Source organism: Zeugodacus cucurbitae, chromosome 2, assembly GCF_028554725.1.
Source record: "Zeugodacus cucurbitae isolate PBARC_wt_2022May chromosome 2, idZeuCucr1.2, whole genome shotgun sequence".
Taxonomy (NCBI): Eukaryota; Metazoa; Arthropoda; class Insecta; order Diptera; family Tephritidae; genus Zeugodacus; species Zeugodacus cucurbitae.
Window position 1 is genome coordinate 84302059 of NC_071667.1, and position 24724 is coordinate 84326782.

At 34.7% G+C, this 24724-nt stretch overlaps 1 protein-coding gene across 3 annotated transcripts; it reads left to right on the forward strand.

The window, feature by feature from the left end:
* The first annotated feature begins 7101 nt into the window (after window positions 1-7101).
* On the forward strand, window positions 7102-24407 carry LOC105218500 (sodium-independent sulfate anion transporter). 3 transcript variants are annotated; one of them, XM_011194121.3, is made up of 6 exons: window positions 7102-7293; window positions 19343-19754; window positions 21806-22583; window positions 22652-22954; window positions 23026-23171; window positions 23235-24407. In XM_011194121.3, the coding sequence occupies exons 2-6, from the start codon at window positions 19389-19391 to the stop codon at window positions 23574-23576; spliced, it is 1935 nt and encodes a 644-aa protein (XP_011192423.1). In that variant the 5' UTR covers window positions 7102-7293; window positions 19343-19388; the 3' UTR covers window positions 23577-24407. The 3 variants fall into 3 exon arrangements, with proteins under 3 accessions (XP_011192423.1, XP_011192430.1, XP_028900339.1); XM_011194128.3 differs by lacking the exon at window positions 7102-7293 and adding an exon at window positions 18734-19213; XM_029044506.2 differs by lacking the exon at window positions 7102-7293 and having other exon boundaries at window positions 18734-19754.
* Window positions 24408-24724: the final 317 nt, after the last annotated feature.

The following is a 24724-nucleotide window of genomic DNA, read 5'->3' on the forward strand; positions in this document are numbered from 1 at the left end:
ATGTCTGGTGAATATGGAGGCGGGACACTGTAACGGTATTGTTTTTGGCCAAAAATAAAGTTTGACAGTTGATCTCTCCAAGCACGTTAATTCCCGTTATTTTCTGAACACACCACGAATAAAGAATAAAACAGTGAAAATAATGAAATGCCTGTCTGTCTGTCCACATGATTTATTATGAATGAAAAGAATTTGTACCTATACATATACACATATCTGCAATAAAAAGTAGGTATACGAATGTAGAAGTAAGTTTATAAATTAAATGTGTTGCGTATGGTAAACACGGTTTAGTGCAGATTTCATTGCCTTGAACCAGTTTCTTAGGTATGTTTGTAAGTGGCGTTTTTCTTTAGATAATATATTTACATGGTGATTTACGAGAAGATTACGAACGAAACTTGATGATTACTTTAATATTTACTTTATAAAATTCTTAAGATGCCTGGGTAGTGAGTCTTCACTTCCTATAAACTTAACTATAGTCTTTCATGCTATAAAAAGAAATGAGCTCATGACAAAACTGAGCAATTTTATTTCTTTACATCTTTAGAGAGAAGAAAAAATGAAAAAAACTTGCCTCTACATCCTACCAAGTAGAGTAGTTTCACTAGCTTTACACATATACTCATAAAATTTTCATCCAAACTTCGTTTTCTGGGAATAAAATTTTATCTAATCGAGTCAACGCTTGAAGCCCTGAACTCTCGAAATGTTGAGTGAAATGTTCCACTTGTAAACTCCACACTTTTGTTCTACAATTATTGCAAATATTCATGTACATATGTATGTATGTCTAATTTTCTAGATAGCAACCCAATCGCAACAGATTTATAGCCATCATAAAATCTTTGATATGTATAAAGCGTCTGAAATGTTAATTGATTGCCAGCGGTGCCGAGTTTCCCATAAATGCGCAGAAATGGTGTGGCAATAAAGAGTTGGGCAGCTACTGAACTTTACTGATTGATTTTCACTTTAATCGGTTACCAATAAAAGTAAAAGACCACCTAGAGGTTTTCGAAAATAACGAAATTGCGAGAAATGCGTAATTTCTCTGCGGAATTTTCCATTATTAAATCAAGTTAGGCAATATGGATTGCGAAATCCATCGGACCAAAAGGACTATTCAGATTATTGTGAATATCGATTCTAGTCTTCACTTTTTGAAATGACTGTTGAATCTTATTATCCGATAAGTATATGAAATTTCGTAGTTTTAGCTAGACATTTCGATAACCATATCAAAGACACACCAAATGATTCGATGTCAAAAATGTTACAGTAGATGAGTGTGAGATAGTGTTAAAAGTATAACGGTAATTTTTGTTTATTTATTGATTCTTTTACATTAATGTCAAAATCAAAACGGTCCCCTTTCAATATAACGTATATTAATTTATGCCCGCACTTCAATTTGTGTGATAGCTTTTGGCTCCTTCAGCGATTCCTCGTATGCTCGAAAAACGACAACCTCTTAGGGTTATCTTTATTTTTGGAAATTGGAAAAAGTCCCACGAAACAAGTCTTCATATCTGGCGAATGAGGAGGCTGGGGCATCGTTACAGTATTGTCTTTGGCTAAGAATTCACGCTCATGAAAATACGTCTTAATTTTCGTACTTCAGGGGCATGTATATCATTATATTTACATAAAACTTTTACAATGGGACCTTCCAAACCCACGAAATATTAAAATTCCCGTTAGTTTTTGAACACACCTCGAAACATAACTTAACAGTTCCAAATTCACAGGCAATAACCCAATATCCCAACCTATGTTAGTAGATGTTATGGTAATAAAAATATCTAATACTAAAAATTAAATGATAATTAATTATATCTGAGAAGATCTGCCTTAGAGCATAAAAAACTCACATTCCTTTTAATTTATTACGCAAATTTAAAAGTGTAAAAAAGGTGCAACAATTCGCCTGCTAGAAAGCTCTATGCACACAGAGATCTGTCATTGAGTGACGTGGGACTACTATTACGGTTAAATTACCCCCTAATTTGGGTTCATGGTTTGTCAATCGAGCGATGATAAACGCGAATTCGTCGCAGTGATAAGTAAACAGAGGCACACAAACACACACACACATACGTAGGATATATGGATCTATGTAGATACACCTGGTGTGAGCACATTAGTACTTCTAGGCGCAAATATTTAAACGAGCAATTGTATTTGCTCAAACAAGCGCATAAAAGCTAATTCAAACACCTGTATGTCGGTGTGTATATAAAGCCCCGAAGAACATGGTAAATCGTCATTGATGGCGTACACAACATATTTGCGCGCTTATCACAGCAGCCGGTGGGAGAGCACACCCACAAGCACACACACACAGGAGTTTCGTGAGCCCCGCCATGTCTCGAGTTACACTCGGGATGGCAATTAACTAGCTAATGAGCGTCACGTGTGTGTGCAAGGTAAATATTTACCTGCGAATTTGTGCATTTGCGCGTGTGTGTGTGTGTGTGTTGGTGTGTCGAGCGTTATGCAAATAAACACAGTTTAATTGTGCTAACGCCATTTGGTCGCCGTCAAACGCACTGTCGCACGCTCGCAAATTAGAGTTTACTGTTAGTCAAATTGTGTCCAAATCGCTGCGCAAACAAAGCGGCGGATTTACAACTCAATTAGCGCTGATAACCGTTGCCGTTGGAGTAATCCGTAAAGCAAAGGCAAATTCTAAAGCAACATTTAATTTTTGTTAAAAAAAAATACCTAAACCGTTATTTTATCTTTGCGTAATTTATTACTTAATAATTATGTTTGTTTGACGAGCAAAGCAAAAACAGCGATAAAATTGTTTTAGTGTTAACAGATCCAAATTAGTATTATATCAGTTGCACTTGTCTTTATATTTACTTTGTGGTTGGAGTAAAAAAAAATCCTAAATAATTGTGTTAAATGAATAATAAACGTTATCAGACGAGGCGTTGAAAGAAATTAAAAAAAATATCCTTGAAGCTTTCTTTAAATTACCTTTTTGTTAATGTCTAGATGGATGACGGAATGAATTCTGAATTTTAGGTCCACTTTCAGCAGATAATAACACAAATTTCGAATATAATATTCCAAAAATAACGGGAATTGTATAATTTAGCGATTTCAAGGGTTTGGAGAGTCTAATTATCACATTTGTCATTGCATACTTTGTCTGTAGCAGCCACTAAAATTAGACTAGTTTGTATGAGCTTGGCGATTTTCGTTTATAAAATTCTCACACTTCGTAGCTGGTCTCCATATTCGCTAGACATGGAGCCATGTGTGACATTTTCCTATTTCAAAAATATAGAGCATTTCTAATGACCATCGTTTCCCAAGCATATGAAAAAAGAGCCAAAGGCCATCTCAAAATTCGAGTTTGAAAAGTATTTCGACGATTGGAAGAAGCGATAGCATAAGTGCATTATTGTAGACAAATGAATAAATATAGTTTTCAGAAATGAGAATTCCCGTTATTTTACGAACATACCTCGAATGTTGTCTTTGACTTTGAATTCTTATATAAAAGCTGCTAGAAATATCTAAGATTTGAATTGCGTGCATTCCAAGCTGAAATATATTTCTATTATCAACATGATTACCGTATTTATTATATTTAACCGTTAGTTCATGCTACCTTATGGCCTCTGATGATCTTTTCACACATGCGGTTGTTAATTCCGAATTTTGTATAATATTTTACAGGAAATCCGAATTGCATATAAATAATGATTCATTATTAACGGAATTAACATATAATAAAATATAATTTCTGGGAAAACAAATATTATCAAAATTGAGACTTCTTCCCATCACCTGCGGTGCAATAAAATCATTCTCAATTTCATCGATATATATATGTACATACATATGAATAATGATGTTTTATGATGCGTAATAAAAGCTTTTGAGAATTTTTAAAAATAATTAGTTTACTCACAAGTTATCGTAAAGTTATAAGTCATAAATAAAAATCTTAAAAAAGGCGGTGGTTGTGAACATCTCGTTATAATTTTGTTCCGATTTCGAGAAAAAAAAGTTCAAAACTTTATGATTTTACGAGACCTTATGACAACTTGTAAGTACTTCAAATATAATGTATTTAATTTTGCATTGAATTATGCCAATAAATTGCTTTAAATATAGACATATAGACATGCCACATATCGGCAGTTTCAAAGCGTCTAATTAAATTTTCATAATGGAGAAAGTATTTTTTTATTTAATAAATATTTTGAACTCTTATATTAAAGTTGATGATATTTTCATTTATGAAATCGCGTTGTGTTAATCTCTCTAGACAACAAAAAATTGCAAAATTAGTGCTGCTCATTTTATAACTAAGAACTCAATTTTTCCACTAATTTATCTTATCAGCCCTACTGCTCTGTGATTTGCCATCTAATGAAACTGTATTATGAATTTCGACATACACTTTTGATTGCCTGAAATTCCACTTGAAATCAGCTGGTGATATTCGAGCAAGAACATACGACAAAACAAAAGGAAGTAGTCAAAAAAACATTTGGCAAATTTCGAAAAAAATGCTGATTAATTCACATACAAATTTCGAAATGGAAGACAACAGTGAGCTAAATCAAGTATTATGGTATTGGCTGAGAACATTTCGATAATAAATAAAACCCTGAAATATCTCATTCCCACATTAACCCTTAATAAACTCATTAACAGTTTAATATCAACAATTTTCGTACAATGAAATGTAAAGTCTCTCATCGAAAGCTTCTCACTTTGTCCTAAAAAAAGTGAAAGCGCTCAAAAGCTTAATTATAGAAGCTTTCATTTCTATTTTTTGTGGAACAATCTATGTTTCATCGAATAGAACCACCCTAATTCTCACGCCTATCTACATTACACTCATAATTGAAGTGCTTTAGAAACTGTATTGAGTGTACAAGTGATATGATTACACAGAAACACGACACGATTGTCATTTAAAATTGAGTGGCACACTTCTGAACATATGTTTTGTGGAAGTATCACTTTTGTAGAGGTACTCATGTTGGATACAATCTCATAAGCATTCTGATGTTCGTAGACAAAGTGCTTATGTTTTGGAGTTGAAATAAATAATAGGAACAAGTAGGGAGAAATTACTTTCGGCCGGAACTGAATATCTGCTATGCTCTTATATTAGTTGATAAACATAATCATTTATTTTCGATTTTCTAGTGATTATCATGCCTAGAGGGACGATATTCCGACCTTTTGGATAATTTAATTGTTATGGATCACATTCGACCTTTTTAATTTTTTCGACATGACTCATGTTCATTTGCATACACATACCCTCAATTGGGAGTTTATTCAAAGCAAATTGAGTTTGAGTCGTGTATTTACACAATCAACTCAAACATCCTTCATTTCTGGGAATTATTGCTTTCGCGCACCTGAGCGTGTATAGCTCTCCAAAACGCAGACGTCCTTATGGACCCGTGTATTTATTTACATAGTTTTGATTGCGAACACAAACATGAATAGTAATGAATAATCGTGCATTTACTTTGGCATTGTGATTAGTCGATCGCGCGCAATATATGCCAATTTCATTAGGCACAGTGACGTCCCGAGCTATTTGCATAAGATATGTGGTCCACAAGACTTCAATTATCGACGGGTAGTTAATGAATTTAATACATATGAGAAATGTCACAGCGTTGAGTACATAAACAGCAAAACTTATGTCTAATAATTTTTCAATAAATATTTAAAGAATTAATCATGCGCTTACTCATGAATATCCATTCAGTAAATAAACAACAATAATGCAAAGTTTTAGCAAAATATTTTGACAGTTTTGTAAAATACAGGTGAAGGTAAATAGAAAATATGATCACCACCCACAATAATTTTTTGATACATGAGACTATAGGTTCAAGGCACAAGAGTCTGTCTTGCTTGTCTAAGGAAATAACTAATGTAAATTAGATTTAAATTAGAAATTAGTATAGATATTGGATTCCAATAATTAAATAAATACAAATTAAATAAAATAAAGCTTTTTTTTCAAATAAAAGCCTTAAAGGGTAATGAAAAAGAGAGAAGAAAGAGTATGCTTTAGATACGAAAATAATGAAATAATTTATTTAAAAAATTTTATAATTTATTAAAATAAATTATTTATAAAATGTATTAAAATTTTATTCAATACTTACAAAATAAGCGCTTTTGAAAATGAAAAAAAAAGGAAAAAATTGATCTTAATTTCGATTATTATTTAATATCAAAGCCTATTTTACCACATCAAAAACAGGTATGCAGTTCAAAGTTCACAAAAGATGACTGATGGAAATGCTTGAATATTTTTTCGGCAGTTGTCTCCAAATTGCCTTCTGCTTGCAGTGGATTTTTACGTAATGTTAACCAAAAGTTATTTAGCTACTGAAATTTAGTATACTTGGTGTGTTCAAAAAATAACGGGAATTTTCATTTTTGGCAAAAAATATTTATTCAAGTTCTCATTATTTTTGCAAATATGAAAAAGTCGTACGGAGTCATGTCTGGCGAATACGGAGATTTAAAAAAAAAATCCCGTTATTTTTTGAACACACCTTCTATGTTACTCAACATTAAGTAAACATAATAAATAAATATTATGTATATACAAACGGTACTATAGACGCTTGTAAGTGCCGCTGCATCATATTACGTTCGATTGACGTGCTCGGAATTTGTTGCTTTGATTAAAGTCTAATTTTCAACAGCACGATCTCCACACACACACATTCGTGCAACTTAATTGTTTTTATATTTTCTTAATAAGACTTTTGCATTTCCATAAAAGTGCGCATTGCATGCTACAACACATACACACACATACACATATACATAAATAATTATGAATGTAGATGTATTTGCGCTCTCGTACGCAGAGACCGAAGTTGGTTGTTGCGTGTGCCATACACCGCCCGACCGACAAAAATATTGAGTCAAAGTCTTATCATAAATTTTTATCTCGAAACATACGAGCGAGCACCATGTACATACCTACCTACAATAGGTTCGAGTATATTCGCACGGGGATATAAAATTTATAAAGACCATTTCAGAGCCCTGTCACAGTTCAGTTGATTTCGAAATATAAAACGCTGAGATTCGTGGTCGGTGGGTGTTGCCTTATCGGTGGCGAACGTTTAAAAAAGTTTCATGTTGCACCTCTTGAGTGCAAAGGCGCTTTCCTATTAAAACTACTACAGCTGAAGACTAAGGCTTCTTATAAAAGCAGTGTGTTTACATCTGCGGTGCTGCAGTATTCACGGCTGGAATTTTTCTCTCAGTGTAAGCAATTAATTTTTTAACGCTTTAAGTGACGCAAACGATTGCATGCAAATGAATGTGGTGAATAAAACAAAAAATAAAAAGGTTTTAAATTATATTTAAAAACAGTTCAAAATATTACAAAAAAAATGTTTAAAAAATTAAAAAAAAAACACTGTGTCTCAAAAATATGAAACTGTTTTCCACATCTTGTCTTCGTAGTCGGTCTAAACTGGTAGAAAGACTCGTAATATATAAGCCAATTTTTTTTGGCGTTCTCGGAATTAAAATCAATTGTGATTAAAAAGTTACTTAATTCTCTATATTTTTTTCATGAAGATGATGTTTTGAAGAAATAAATTAGAAAATTAGAAATTTTGAAGAAATAAATTAGAAATTCCTTCAAAAAGTTCGAACAGCCTATCATCTATCAGTTGTATCAATCGGTTTGGTTTCTATGTGATTCCCTTTATGTTAACTCAATTATTAATTCTCATTATTTTTTTGTGAAAAGTTTTTTATAATTTATTCAGATTTTTTTCATTAAAATAATTCGACGCACCGATCAATCTACAACCTTTTAATCTCTATTAACCAAATTAAGCGGTAATGGATGATCTCACTCGTCTGGGCCAACGACTATCTCAGCCATAATGTCTGACATTGTTGATATTGTTTGCATACTTTCTTATCGTGTTTGTACTTAACAGTGACCAGCGACTAGACAATTGTGAGATAATAAGATATTTACACTACTTTCAAACATGATACAACAATTTTCTTAGAAATACATATGTATATACTTCAAAGCTTTCAAATACACAGCATTTTACAGAAGCGTTCTCACTTTTAGAGAGAGTACAAACTTCGTAGACCGTCCAACGGCAAATAACTTTTTAATTGTCTGAATTATAATTAAATTTTGTGATTTTTCTCAGTTAACCTTCACCGTTTTGTTTACCTTCTCTACACGGCTGCGCGTCTTATGTGATTTCCCTTTGGTCGGTGATTTTATCTCGTCGAAAATAATTAGTCTGGCTTATGGTGTAGCACAACAACATACAATTTAAAATATTTATTGTCTGCCATTTACTCATTTTGTCGCATTAATTTCAAGTAAATTTATTTATTTGTCAACGCAACCATTTTTAAATTTGACGCATCGCCTCTCTGCCGCTTTGCATATACTTCAGACATTCGGAAGCGTTGCAGGTTGTAAGTTAAAACAGTAGCTGACATGTATTTGTCACATAAACAATAGCGCACTTAGTGCGGTTGTAAATTACTTGCGAAAATATGCAAATGAAACACGCCTCTCCGCTGCCTTATCGGCGTGTGTGCGCGCTTGTGTGTGCCAGGCACGTGCTTAAACTATATTTAAGCGAATATTTTTGATTTTAGATTTTGCTTTTATAGGCTTAAAATACGGAAGAAATCCGGTGTATGTGTTCAGAAAGTAAATGAGGCTGCTTGTAAATGGATTGAGGTTCAGCCATCCACTAGATTTATTTGGTTACGTATACGCCACGGTGGTCAGATTCAGTTCAGTTCAACAGTTCAAACGCTGACTCACTAAGAAAAAAAAACACGTTTATTTCTATTATTAGTTATGATAAATACTAAATAAATTTATGAAATATAATCAAATGTAAAGTACGGTGCAATTAGGCGACGGCCTGTGTCTTATCAATAGGAAGTGAAGCAAATACGTCTGTTATTATAAATCAAAATATAAAGTATATTTATCATTATCGTATGAGCGCTTAAAATTTATACACGCACTCGTGTATACAATCGATTTGTGTTTATTGTTTATTTTTAAACATAACTCCGAAGAAGGCTTGATTTAATCTTTGAGTATATACCGAAATTATGAATTATTAATTTGCTTTAATGCAATTATCTTGGCAATACTTTGGATTGCTCACTCCATCAGGCGTTGCGCGTAATAAATAATTTATTTTTATTATTCCATAAAAGATTGAATATTTGTTTTGGATTTAAGGCAGTAGTCTGCTTTAGAAGCCAAAAAAGCGTTTTTTGGCAATTTTTTTTTGAAAGGGAATGAAATGATTGCGATAAACGGAATTTTAAGACGATAGTGTACTATATTTAAGTAATATTTATTAATAAAAAAATATTATAATATTTATTATTAAAAAAATATTGAAATTTTTTCAAAGTTGTAAGTATTTTTCTGGAGCGCCTGGAGTCTGCACTTGTAAATCGGTGCCAGTGATGGAGGTCGTGCGATGCATCTGAAACAGTCGAATATTTTTTTTTTTAATTTTTATAAGTTTCTTATCTTTATGAACTAAAAAAATACCGAAAAAGTTATAAAATTCCAAATTTTTTCGAAGTTTGAAAAAAAAATCACTTTTTTAAGAAAAAATTTGACTTTAAGTTACAAAACAAGTAGTTTAAATAATACTTTTGTCCAACTTTTTTAGTTCAAAAAGAAGATAATTTAATGCTGAAGCTAGATCACTAACACTCGAGAAAACGCACTTTAAAGTCTGCCTGAGCTTTTGCACCTACTCGACGCTCGGCCACTAAAACTGTTCTAGCTTCGAAAATATGTCGAATTGGCCTCTGGAATTTTAAAGACATATTCCTGGATAGTTTTGGAAGAGATTTAAAACAAAACAAAAAAATCGATTTTTTGAAGCCTGTAAAGCAGACTACTGCCTTAACGAAAGTGAGCTTAGCCACTTTTATTATAGACATAACTGAAAATAGTAATATTGGATTCCTTCTACTTAGCCAGAGTTTTGCCAATTTTAGGTAAGGTTGTAAAATCGTAAAACTGATCGATGACAAATGAACCAGTTGAGAATTAAATTCAGGCAATTTAGAATAGCGCAGCTGATGTGCTTAGTTCTGCATCTGGATACATTTTATAAATCATCACTTACGATCGACACAAAAAAAAAAAAATAATTTCGTACTTAATGCCTGAATCCCACCCAACCTTTTTCACAGCATTTCAACGCTTGCTTGCGTTTTCTGCATTGCGGCTTTGATAGCAGAGAGTACAAAGTCCAATGGAATATGCACTTCTCTTTACTAATAATATATAATAATATTGGGCTACTGTATTATGATAATCGCCGAGCGCATTTATTAACTAACATGAAATCACAAAATATCCCAGCAATAAAAGCGATTTACAACCGCTCATAAACAAAATCCGATGTTATTTGTGTGTAGAGCATACATATGTTTGTCTGTGTGTTTGTATCTGGCGTTGCCCAAAAGAGATTTATGAACACAATAAACATGATTGATCGAAATTGACGCGTTGCTCTTTTGTTTCGCCAATTTAAACGAGCCAAAAGACCGGTGACAGCAGCTCTACAGGCCATTAGAAGCAAGCAGCCGCCTCACAAGCTGAGGTATGTAATTGGCGAAATTTGATTATGATTATTGCCGTCTACTTAGCGATACTCGTAGGCAAGTATGTTTTGGTAAATATTTGCCAGCAGCAAAGCGTTTTCACTTGACGTACAATTAACGCTGCTCAATTTGTTTGCGTACATAGAAGCTGATTTAATTGCTTATTTGCTTCGCGCAATTTGTTTATAAGCATTGCTATATGCAAATCATTTCCGGTACAGAGATTATTTTGGAGACAAATAATTGTCAATAGTGCGAGTGCGCAGCAGCGTAGTTCTTGACTCTTGCACTAATAGGTTTTTATTGTCATTACAAGTGGGTATGTGCAGCACACACCCAGTTTCTCAACACAACAAACAAATTCTTCTAATTAATGATAAGCGTCAGAGTTGCAAAAATAATACAATAAAAACACCAAAAATCAAATTGCGTATAGAAAAATTTCCACTCCGCGATAAATTAATTTTGACGGTAATAATTGAAATTAGCGCTTGTTTGATGATTTCCGACCTCTAGTGTGTGCTTTTTTATGAGAGCAGACACAAAGAAAATAAGAAAGCGTACACTCTACATTCACGTAGATACCAAAATATTTAGACAGTTTATAATGGCGATAAAAATATATTGTCTTGTCATATTTGGAGTTGTGAAATCTAACAAATTTCTACTAAATTATTATCAAATTATTAAGTCACAACACCCACAAAAATCACAGCGTTTGTTTACCTTATATTACTCACGTTTATCATAGCACTAAAATATATTGCGTGCAAGTACGTACCAGTCAATAAAATAGAAATGACGAGACAGTGTTTTATTAACTTTTGATTTGATCAACAAAAGATGTTTATTACACCAAATCATAATTTAGTCAATTTAACCAGCGAGTACACATAAAAATATTGCAAAAAAAATTAAAGATAATTTTTGAGTGCATCAAATGGAAACTAGTTCGTTTTGGACTAGTTTTAGTGTAGTTTCTAAGAGTTCATAGAAGGCTAAGGCATGTTATATAATATATTTATTCAATTTTATTGCGAGAACACACAGTTTAATCCATCTATTCATCATAAAATAACGAAAATCAGTATTTCATTTTCGGTATCTGGGGCCTTGAAAATGTATAGTCCGATTTCGAACATTTTTCAATAAACGATGCCAACTCTCCAATTCAATATTTGCACAATGCTTTATTCCGATATCTGCTTTGGTTCTTCATTAATAGAATGTAAAGTGAACGGATCAGATGCGATTCTAAAAATTAATTAACTGTTGAACTAACTGAGATAGGAAAGCAAATTAATTTCTAAGACTTAATTTTTTTTTTGTTAATAATTTTTCAATCCTAAACGAACTTCATTTCTTTATATAATTCATACACTTTAATACAAATATTATTTTAAATAACTTTGAATAATCTCCTAGCGAAATCATAACTATAGTCAATTTCAAAAACCCCTCTTCCGGACCAGTTCTAAAGCAAACGCAAATTATGCTGGGTTCTTTATCTATTTAAGTGCATGTCAACTCGCCGTGCTAGCCCGGAAGCCAGCTACTCAAAAATAAAGCAAACAAACAGTTTTAAGTCGCACTTATTATTAGAATTTGGAGAAACCCCCGCATGAGAAATAGCAAAGCGTTTGCTTGATTGAACGTCATTGGCGTCATACATTTGTCTAACAGGTTTTTGGAAAAATACTTCGAGCATTTATTTATGTTAATACATACAAAAGTGACTGCAAAAGACAGGCGAAAATAAATGCGCGCGCGAAATGTGTATAAGCTTTGTTCTGAGTCAAAGCGCGCCGTCAGTTATTTTTAATTTTTTCTAAGAATCCTCAAGCGTTGTTGTGTTTGTAGCGAGTGATTTCAAAGCATAACACAGGTGAACGCTGTATAATTAAGTTGTGTGGAAAAAAGAAAACAATAATAATAATTTATTATAATTGCTGAGCTAATTAGTGACGCATTAAATGAATTAAAATTAAATTAATAAAAAAACAAACTCCATTATACCCGAGGGGACTAGTACGCGATGGTATTATTAGAAAGTAAAATAATGAGCAATTGAATAATTATACCAATTAACGATGTCTTCGATTCGCGAAAACTCGGCGAGTGGTGTATCGGACAAGCAAACTGGTATAAGTCAAAAGCATCAGAGAGAGGAATGTGGTTTGAAGCAATACTGCTTATACTTTAGTGATTTTGCTCCAACTTAATCATACTTAGCATGATTTCAGTCTTAAAATATATAAATATCCCAATATAATAAATATTTAAATAAAATCACACAATAATTTCCACTGTGTATTCCCGCTGCATGCACATGAGTCCGTTCGTATCGAACAAAGTGCAACTGCTTTACTCATACCTTCGTATAGACTATATGGCATGATTTTGTACTTGCGTGCGAGCCTTTTTTATTGTTCTCTACACGCCTTACTCGTCAACACTTACGCACATGGCACTTAAGGCAAGCCGAAACCCGGCTTTAAATCGGACGATGCCAAGTTTGTTTTCTGGCAAACATTTTCTCAGACAATATTGGTCCGTGGTGGTCGCTTGCTTCGTCCATGTAGTATATCAGACCAGACCAGACCACTTACAAAATCACTCTACAGCATACGCAAGGCTTTGAGAACAGCTGAGTTGGCGTGTCAAAATCTAAAAAAAAATTGCAATATTTAATAATGCTCACATGATTGCAGTCGATGCTGTTATGTTTGTTTACATGCTCCACACGGCTTCATATTCGACGCTGCTGTAGCCGGTGCCGTCGCTGTCGGTGTTGAACCAAGCTTTTTTCTCCGCTTATGTTACTTTGTTTACATATTGATTTGTTATTGTTGCTGTTGCTGTTTTTATGTTTGTATATGTATATCATTGTTTATTTGTTTGCCTCCTCGCTCGTCACGGCACGTGACTTTGATTTGCTGTGAAGCATCATGTGAAACGAGGTGTTGAAATAATATTGAAGAAAACGTCATCGCATGTAAATTCTGCAGAGTTGACAAAGTACATATGTACATTGTCACTTATTTACAGCGCGCGAATATAACTGCAAGCCGGGCAGAGTGCTAAAAATTATTCGATAAATATTAATTAAGTACATAAATAAACAGATTTGTCCCTAAATACAATACAACATTCAAGGAATATCACAAAAATAAATTTTTAGAAAGTTAGTAAGTTCAGGCATTCATATAGAATCTATGTCTGCCTCGCAAAAATTTGAATTTTTGTTTATAATTTATGTGAATAAGATCCGTTCCGCAAAGATAATGTGTTGTTAGGGAAAATTAATCCCGCTATTACGAATATATTACATTCAACAACTCGGGTATTGGATCAAACTATTTTTTCCGAGAGATTGAGTGATCATACGTAATAAAAGTATATTCTCGGTTTTCGGAAGTTAGTTTCGGAAATCGAAATATTTTCCCTCGAGTTTCGAACATATACTTATTGAGAAGCATTATTATTGATTAAACGAAGGAAAACAAAAATTGGATATCAATGGGATATAACATCTTTCAATCAAGCTTATATGATGGGATATAAGGGATCAAAGTTGGCTTTCGAAAAAAAATATAAAAGCTTTATATTTCCAAAAATACTGGACCAATACCGGAAAAAAAATTGATTTAGCTCAATACCCAGAAAATAAAAATGTTTTGTGCTGTATATTGTTATTACGTGGTCCGAATCGACACATTTATTTTGATCGTGTGAATGCCTTAACTCATTGTGACAATTACAAACCTTCTTATATAAACACTAACTATATTTACTCGAGTTGTTGCTACAAAAACTTCGTAATATACTCAGTGAAAGTGTAAATATTTTGGTAATTCGGAAGTGTGAAAACTCAAATCACTTTGGTACATATAATTAGATCACTTTCAAAGTGTGAAATTTTGTGGCTAGTAAACCTATTAAATAACGCTATGACGAAACTTTTTACCGCGACACCAAAAATGAACTTATAATTTTCTAAACACTCATAACTTACTAAACACAGTGAATTAGAGCGAGAGCTCAATTCAATTTGAAGTAATTTAAAATGTTGGAGTTTTTCTTAGCAAAGGATTGATAATTGTTGCACTTCTCAACCATTTTATACACTTTGTTTTTGTATACTTCAATACATCCAGCAAATGCCACATTCCTACCAATGGTCCACATTCCTGTAGAACAATCAAGTAATGAATTTCGGAAACCATAAATTTTATTTCGGCACGTGAGCTTGTATTAAAGCACCGTTATTCGACAAACAACGATAAAAAGCGCAAACGCAGCAGATGCAACATAAGAAGTAGTAAATTTAGTGCCGAATGAGGTCAAGTCATGAACTCTGAATCAGCGCTGGCCACTGAATCATTATACGCATTTATAACTACAGCCGCGAATGTGCTTCCCCTTCCAATACACTGCTCTTATTGCAGTTTTATTATTCTTACCAAAATCCACAAACAGAAAACAAAAAAACAACAAGCGTATCGAAACGATTTTACTTTTTTTTGCTTTTATTTTTGCAAAAAGTACTTAAATTACAAGTTTGCGCATCTTTTCAATGCGAGTTTCGAGAAATGTCTTCTGAGAAAGCCACCGCCGTGTCGTCCGCCACTTACCACTAATGTGCCCGCTTTTGTTGATTGCGTTTTGTATCCGAAAATAAAAGAAAGTTCGTTGCACCAAGATTTGGTAGCTTGGTCTTTCGACAACGGACATTTCTACCTTAAAACATGCAAGAAGTGCATCAATACAACAACAAAGCGACAAAACGACAAAGGTGGCCGGCAGTTAAGTAAGCCTTAAACATTTCTTTTCTTTCCTTTTTTGGGCCATTAATTTTGTCTTTCGCCGTCACGTGACGTAAATAAATGCAAAACACACAATTTCTTCGCTTGCAGTGGTCAAAGTACAGTGCGCACTGAAAGTGCTGCTCCTTCCACAGTGTTCCACGGAATATCGCGCTATGGCTGTGTGTGTTAAACGCGCGACTGCGGCCTAATGAGTTGTATAATTAGCTAATTAACGCCATTTCCAGTTTTCATTACAGCATAATCTGTCAGATTTAACCACATTTTGGGTTTTTTATCTGGCAATTAACTCGCTGCCATTAGAACTTTCGAATTACTTGCAATTATTATTCTATGATCTTCATGAACTGTTCGCACAGTTTCGTTCAATTTATCAATTTGCGCTAATAAATAATCAGAGTTATGTCGAATAAAAACTAGGAAGCATTTGAAGTACAGCCAGTGGCTCGCTCACTGTTTTTGGATTACTTTCAATATTATCATTAACGTCCTCTCAGTTTGGGTACTCAATGAAATAGAAGTATGAGTATGAGTATAGAATTAGAGTAGTGCTATATGACTAAAGATATGTAGTACGCGTATGAGTACGAATACAAAATTGAGTAAAATAAAGAATACGAGTATGAGTACATGAGTATCAATATGAGTATGAGTATGAATATGAATATGAGTATAATAATAAAATAAATATGATTTTATTCATATGCATTTTTAGTATCATCTGCGTCTAGTTCTCTCTCTCTAAGTTATCAATTGATTGATTCTTTGTGAAAAGCCATTAGAGAGCCTCTATAGAAGATAACCATAACAACTAAAAATCTAATTTGATTGTTTTTTATGTTCATTATGTTCGCATGCAAAATCGTCCTTAGGGGGCCTTCAAAAATACATCATTAGCAGTATTGCTCCAGCCTTCCTTTCTGTAAAATTCAACGAGTAATAAACAATCGGTTGCGCTCACCTCCAGATTTCTCCACTTGTTCAAACAGCAATCACAAGCACAAATAATAAATCGGTATTACATTATCGCCTGGAATATACGAATGCAATTTCAAGCTGACAACTTAATCGAAATCCATTAGCGCGTCTGGTGCGAAATCACAACTTTACGCTTCCGACTCTGAAGCAAACGGTTAGACATACAGAAATTGTTAAACTTGACATCACGTCGAAAGGTCAGCCAAATGCCGTTAACATTTGAAATGTTAAGTAATAATAAACTAATAGTTGTGTTTTGAGGCAAGTGAAATTTACAGTTAATTGCGGTGTGTATTCGTGATCCCCAATTTTTATCGCTTGTCGTGTGTGTAAACATGCTGTTATCTTAAAAGAAACATCACTTTTCAATAAACAAGATCTTGAAATATTTTGCGCTTGCTGTACATTGATCCCAACAAGCGCACCCTTTTCACGGGCGTCACTGCCTAGACAATCTGAGGTAAAAAGTTGAATGATCGAAATGGCTGTGATTAATTCGATAGAAACTTGCTGTTCTTGCAAATTACGAAATTATTATAATCATATTGAGAGCAAAAAATACTCATCGAGTATTATTAAATAATTACAATATAATTAATGGGATTGCCCGGCTGCCCGCATCACCGCACCGAAACTGAGTCATTTTCAATTACAACAAATTAAGCTGAACTCTGTAATTCACTTTATTACACATTGTAGGTATTTTTAACAGCTTTTGAGTGAGTGAATGCGTGCGCCACGATTGATGGGCCTACACAAACAATCACACATTCAGATGCATAAAATCTGATATATGTATGTGAGAGTGTCCGGTGAGCCTGTCGCCGCCATACTCGTAAGTATGCCGGTTTGTTTTTCCTTTAAATTCCGGCCAGGCGCAACTTATTTTTAAATTTCGTATTTCGTATTTTTGTCAAAATTCGTTTACGTAATACTACAAGCTTGTTATGCACAATTGCATTTTTGTTTTTGTATTTTTTAATTGCTGTTGTACAACAATAACAGCCAGTGCCAAGGTACGTACGCCTAATTGCAGTCGCTTAAATGCGTCACAATGCGTTTTTCTCGTAGTCTGGAATGTTGTTGTTCGCTGCAGTTGTTGTTATTATTGTTGTTGTATTATTTTGTATTTGTTTTGTACTGCTGGCACTCTGTCACAATTAATGTTGAAGCAAAGGTGCTGCGCTTAATGTGAGATTATTATTTTCACAATTAATTCATCAGCTGAGCAGCGTTCTGATTGATGTGCACATTGTTGTTATTGTTTGTGTTTTGTACGCTTATTAAAAACACGTTATGGCAATAATTGCGTTTTCTAAATAACTGCTTATTGAAGATAACGCGGCACGTGCTGCCATTGTCTACACACAATTTAGTCAGGCATTCACGCGGACCCCGGAGCATAATTACAGGTTGTCAGCTTCCTCAGCGCTAATCTCAACTGGGGATCCAAATTGTACTTTTTATACTTTGCAATCTCATAAGCTTCCAACTTGTATTTTTTTATGATGTTGAGGCTTACATGGCAATTGTCAGATTTCTGTCAGAACTATGACAGCTTCCTACTGGTTCAAAATAATTATGGTTAACAAAAATTATGACTTTATTATGGGCCGAATTCAAAATCTCATAAAAACCCGCCAAAATCCCTACATAATAAATCGTTTTCTCATCTAGAAAACTGGTCTTGTTTGAAGTACGTCAATTCCTGTCAGCAATTTTTAGATAAAAAGTAGTGTTATTTCTCAGTTAGTTGCAGGGTATAAACATAATTCGTTTGCCTGCGATTAGCCATTATGTTACAATGAACGCACGACTTCATCGTACATAACAACGTTGAACTTCAATAGCATTCGATTAAAGATCATGTAATGTACACATGTCGTATATTTTACGATCTAAAATTAAGATGAAATCTAATACTCGTAAGAACAGATGTGGGTTTAACTACTACATAATTATAAATAGAGTTTAAGGACTCTTTAATTATGACCCTTTGATGGGGTCATACTCGTTTAAAATTTGTGACTAAAGTCTACTCAGCTTAAATATAATTTAATTTTGATTACTGTATAATGTCTACTGAACACTCATTAGAGTTTCCGGCTGAATATTTGATGACACTTTAATATCCCGGATTCTACAAATACATAAATATTTATGTCAACAAATGTAAGTGCCTTCTCGTCTACTTCTCAGCTGCCGAATTTTCGGCACGATTATTGACGAAGCAATTAATGAGCTGCGCGCTCCGAAAATCTTTACGCTCAGCAGGTGCAAGCTGCCGTCGCCGCACGCGACATTGACCACAAAGGGTTCGGTTGTGCTGCAGCGTTGCGCGCTGATCGGCTTGCGCACGGCGCATCGATCGTCGGCCGATTACAAAACCACCAATTAAAACGCAGACTTGCAGACAATTGGACAGACATGAACTAAATTTGTGCGGTCGGCGCCGCCGCTGCTGCATGCGTTCGGGTTCGTGAATTCGGGATTTCCGCACATTCGAGCAGTGACACACCCGTCTTAAAACGCTGCAAGATCACACACTTTTTAGACTTGACACTCGCCGTAATTGTGGCATTCGCGTACTTGACGTTGAGGCGGCGGCACACGCAAACTACTCATTCGCCTTTCACGCGGAATAAATTTTAGACTTTCGTGCAAATTAAGTGATTACAAATAATAAACCTTCGAGCGTTCGATCGTTGATTCCCGCAGAACTTGTGGTTTTCTATTGTGGTGTACGTATAACACTAAAGTGTGAAGATAACTCAAGAGATAACGACTGCATAGCAATCGAGCAATTGCGACACCACGTGTTCTAACTCTAATAATTATCTAATAAAAGTGTTTTCATTTTGCAATTGCAGTGTAAACAAATAAATTCTTGTTGTTGTAACAAAAAAGTGCGCAAAAATGACCGCAGACAGATTGAGTCCGACCACACCGCCGAGCGGACAAGGCAATGACAATTTCGGTTCGGAAGTTACCTTAGACATACCGCCGAGCGGTCTATACGCGGGCAGCAGTGATTGTATTGTGCAAGATGATGAACCACAAAAAGAGCGTGGTTGCTGTGACAAGTCGGGTGATTGGGCCAAGCGCACCGCGGCGAATGTGTTCCGCAAAAAGACACTCTACAAACGGTTGCCCATACTACAGTGGCTGCCTAAATATAATCGTGATGATTTCGTTGGTGATTTGGTGGCTGGTATAACGGTCGGTTTGACGGTGATCCCTCAGGGCTTGGCGTATGCGGGCATAACAGGCCTAGATCTACAGGTGAGTGGCAGGGAATTGTAATAAGAATTAAGTTAAGTTGAGAATAGCAAGTAATTAATTGAAAAGTACGGTACAAAAAAGTCAGTGAAAAGATATTATAGTTGAACTTTCACTCGAACTCTTGAAAACATTTCAAATTTCATACAAATTACCTTCCATAACTCGAAGCCTCTCTCACTAGAAGTTTTTTTGTGGTTTATGGTGATTCGAGTTAGGGAAGTTCAACTATTTAGGAAAAACTCGTTGCATGGAAAATTTTTAATTGAGAAATTAATGATATTTCCAGATTCCAGACGTAGTATCAGAATATCGTACTTTTTTTTTGCCAATCTATAAAAAAATTTTGAGTGAGTTTCTCTATTATTTTTGATTTTTTTTTACCACGACAGTTATGTAGTCTTCCTCAGAATTACAGTTCTAGCTTATAAATATTTAATACTACAATAATATATCCATGGCCTTCAGAATTCTTCAACTTTTTGGAGATACTCTTCTTCATTAGCGGTTTGGAAAATTTTGTGAACTTTTTTTAGTTCAAACCCTTTCTTTTTATGCTCTTAAAAATCTCATTTTCGTGTGAATTACATTTTACTGAACTTAAAATTAGTTAAAAGTTCAATATGGCATTCCAATAATGAAAAACATCTGTTATAAGATCAAGTCAGTCTTCTTTGTGTCCATGCCTTAATTTAAATATTACAAAAAAGTGACTTTTAATAAACACAATTTGCATTTGACCTCACTTACATTACCTAAATACGTCATACAGTGTTTAAATAAAGAAAAACAACATTTTCCAGCATTTCACTTTGGCAACCAAAAGCATTCAACGCCTCTGTACCGGCCCGTCACACCTTAAAAAGCTCATTACCAAATACTGTTGAGTCAGTAACTAACTGAAAATAAATGTTAAAAATCGATTTCGGCGAAATAATTTTTCCTTCGATCCAGATAAATGCAAACAAGTGTTTTCGGCGCTAAATGCATTTGCATACACACATATGAGTACATACGTACGTACACTTGTGAGTATATTCTAAGGCAATTATTTAAAATTGGTCACCAAAGTGAATTTCCTTGCCTTTGTTTACATTCTTTTTTATTTCGCGCTGAACTTACGTTAATTTATGCAAATGCAGGTTGTTTGTAAACTTCGTTCACACGGAATCTCCCACCAACAGTGTGTTAATGTAGTATGCGTACTTATGTATTAGTGTATATAATTGCTGTTTCATTAGCCTCGATACTGAGTTAATTGTTGCATGCTCAAGTGGAATTATTTATAACGAATTATAAATTCAAATCTGTCTTATTAAGCGGTCATTCATAAACTCATCGTGAAGTATTTCAAAACAAAGATTTACAAGTGTACATATGTATGTATGTATGTATGTATGTATGTATGTGAGCTTCGTGTTAGTAATTTTAATGTCGTCTGTCTGTTATCTGTTGCCTGAAAGTTTCCATAAAACATCTGTTAATTTGTACTTATCAATTCTGAAACGATCTAAGTAAATGGAATAAATATGTACGGAAATGCTTAAATATCTCAGGTATGATACTCTCCTGAGAGCTATTGTTTCAGTGGCGGAAGCTTGAAGTATTCCGACAGTTATAAAATGGAGGATATTTTTAACTGATCACTATCGGTTATAAACTGAAAAATGAATGATAAAAATGTAGTTTGCTCTAACAGACAGTGGCTTCATAACTGCCAGATCATCCTCAATAGAACTTTATAGATCACTCAAGAATACAGAGCGCATTATGAGAAGTCAGATGCAAGTGTGTCAGAAATTTTATAACGAAGACATTTCAGACAGTCGAAATGATCCCTCACGAAAACATAAAACTTATCTTCAGAAAGATTTTTTGTGTAAACTAAATTTTAATCGAGCCTTCAAACTAGGACAACAAAAAATTTAAATCTTAAAATATTTCCATTTCTAGTAGAATATATATTATAATTGATTTTTGACCTCTTTTTACATCTTAATGATATTGTATAAATCCAATATTACAACGATTTTTTTATTACTCTTATTCCATAGTATGGTCTGTACGGCTGCTTCTTCGGCTGTTTCATTTATGTGCTCTTCGGCTCCAGCAAAGATGTGCCTGTCGGTCCTACAGCCATTGCAGCGCTGCTTGTCTACCAAACTGCGCGTGGCAGTTTGGAGAAAACGATATTACTCACATTCCTCACGGGTATCATTGAAGTGCTAATGGGTATACTACAACTGGGCTTTCTGATAGACTTCGTGTCAGGGCCGGTTAGTGCGGGATTCACGAGCGCCGTTGCGCTCATCATTTTCACCTCACAACTCAAGGATATATTGGTGGTGAACACTTCGGGCGACACTTTCGTCGATATGTGGATCTCAATTGTGAACGATATTCAAAATATCAGCTGGAATGACACAGCGTTGGGTGTTGGTTGTGTTTTCTTGTTGTTGGCAATGCGTGCTATGACTACGGTGCAAATTGGACCCAAGGAAGGCAAAAACATTTGGCAAACGGTGCTAGAGAAGACTATCTGGTTGATTGGCACTTCACGTAATGCGGTGCTGGTGATTTTAGTTACACTCTTGGGTTATGTGTTGCGCACCTCGGGCATTGATATTTTCAAGATGGTCGGTTTTGTGCCAAAGGGTTTGCCAGAATTCAAAGTGCCACCTTTCTCTGTGACCACATACACCAACTCTACAAGCGGCGAAGTTATTGAGACACATGAAAATTTTGCACAAATGGTGAGCAGTTTGGGCGCTGGTCTAATAGTGGTACCGCTGATTTCTCTGCTGGAAAATAGCGCTTTGGTGCAAGCGTTTGGTGAGTACAAATGAGATAGATCCCAAAAGTATGAGATTTTAAAAATGTCATATTTTTATATTCCACAGCTGATGGCAAACCGTGTGACGCCAATCAGGAGCTCATCGCCATTGGACTGTGTAATATTGGTAATTCCTTCGCGCAAGGCTTCCGCGGAAATGGACCCATTGCACGTGGTGCTGTTTTGAATGCTAGTGGTGTTCGTACACAACTCTCCAATCTCTACACTGGTATAATCGTAATATTTGCCTTGCTGTGGCTCACACCAGCCTTCTATTACATCCCTAAAGCCGCTTTGGCTGCCATCATATTGGCTGCTGTGATCTTCATGGTGCAATACCGCGTAATCAAGCCAATGTGGAGAAGCAAAAGTAAGTTCAAAAAAAGAAAAAACGAAATGATTTCTTATTAATAGTATTATTCTTATATTCTCTCTTCACAGAAACCGATCTCATTCCCGGTATCAGCGCCTTCATTGCTTGTCTAGTGTTGCCACTGCAAATTGGCATTCTTGTCGGCATCGGCATTAACATTGTCTTCATTTTGTACAGCGCTGCGCGTCCGAAATTAAGTGTCGAAACTGCTTGCGTAAGTTTATTGAATAATATATTTAAATTTCTTATACTCATTACTCTTCCTCTCCTACTTTAGACATCGAATGGCATCAAGTATCTCATGCTCACGCCCGATCGCTGCCTCATCTTCCCATCTGTTGAATTCGTGCGCAACGTCATCAACAAACAGGGTCGCAAGTCGACGCTCCCAGTGGTCATTGACTGCACCTACATTTATGGTGCAGACTTCACAGCCGCCAAGGTTGTCTCAATGCTAATAAGTGACTTCGAGGCGCGCAATCAGAAGCTCTACTTCTACAACCTGCAGCGTCGGGTCGCGCAAGTATTCGAGGGTCTCAACAAGGCACTGATTGTTATCTACGATGCTGAGCATTTAGAAATGGAACTCGGTGGTAAAGCCATTGAGGCGAATAAGTGAATGACATAATTCGGAGTTTCTATTAGAGGTTAGGCAAGCCCAGGGAATAGGTAGAGTAAAGAAAGTTTATGTTGAAGGCCAGTTACTTAGAAAATAATTATGTGATATAAATGTAAAACATTTGTTTGTAAAGAACGGGACCTCTAAAATTACAACCGTTACTTATTACATTAAAACTTTCCAATGTTGGAATGTTCTTGGCAAGGTATGCTGGTGTCATACCCTAATGAACTAATTCCATAACTATTTTAAGAACTTTGTTATTGTATTATCTTCGATATTCCTAGTTATGGCTAACTTTTCCTAAATCAGAAAGTTAATAGTATGTTAAAGTTGTCAATGCACGAGAGGCCGTAAGGAGAGGAAGCGGAGGAACTACGAAATCTACCTATATCTATATTTAAGTATACCTTACCATATATGGTATACTCGCACACTATGACATGGCACTGGCGCAGCGCAGAGGGGACAATACGACTTTTCCTTAATTCTTTTATAGTTGTTAGTATCAAATTATATATATTTTCTTGAAGTCCTGCAGCCGCCTGCTTGCCTACGCACATTTACTCACACCACATATGTATATAGCAACATACTTACATACACTAAAAAAATATATAATTATAGCGAAAATGCTTTAAAAATCCGAGTCATTGATGTAAAGACGTACATATTCATAGAGAGATATATATTAAGTCATAGCTAATTTGTATAGTTTTATATACACTTGTTAAGTTTGTCGATCGCTCGCATGGAAAAGTATTTATTTAAATAATAGACAATTAAATGTAAATATTAATAACTAATAAATATGTATTATATGAAATGAAATTATCTGAGGACTTTTAATTGTTGAAGTGATCTTGAAAGAAATAAATTCTTCCCAATTACGAAACTTCAAAACCTCCTCCATACAGTCAACTGTCAAAGTCAAGGAGATGACGTTTGTGCTCTCACTTTCAGTGGCATGTGCGCTGTACATCTCATTATCTCTTCTTATAAACTTACTATAGAGAGACATAAGGTTTCCATACTTCAATGGAGCGTACAATAAAAATTCACGAAGCCATCGAATTTTCTAAACTAATATTATCGATAAATCGTCATTGTCATATTATTTCGATTAGTCAATATTGATTCCGCATCAC

What these genes read in the sequence shown, in the direction of transcription:
- LOC105218500 (XM_011194121.3), top strand. Translation starts at nt 19,389, where the DNA reads ATGACCGCAGACAGATTGAGTCCGACCACACCGCCGAGCGGACAAGGC. An exon ending in TAACAGGCCTAGATCTACAG is followed by an intron (nt 19,755 to 21,805) that starts GTGAGTGGCAGG and finishes CTTATTCCATAG; the next exon opens with TATGGTCTGTACGGCTGCTT. An exon ending in GCCAATGTGGAGAAGCAAAA is followed by an intron (nt 22,955 to 23,025) that starts GTAAGTTCAAAA and finishes CTCTCTTCACAG; the next exon opens with AAACCGATCTCATTCCCGGT.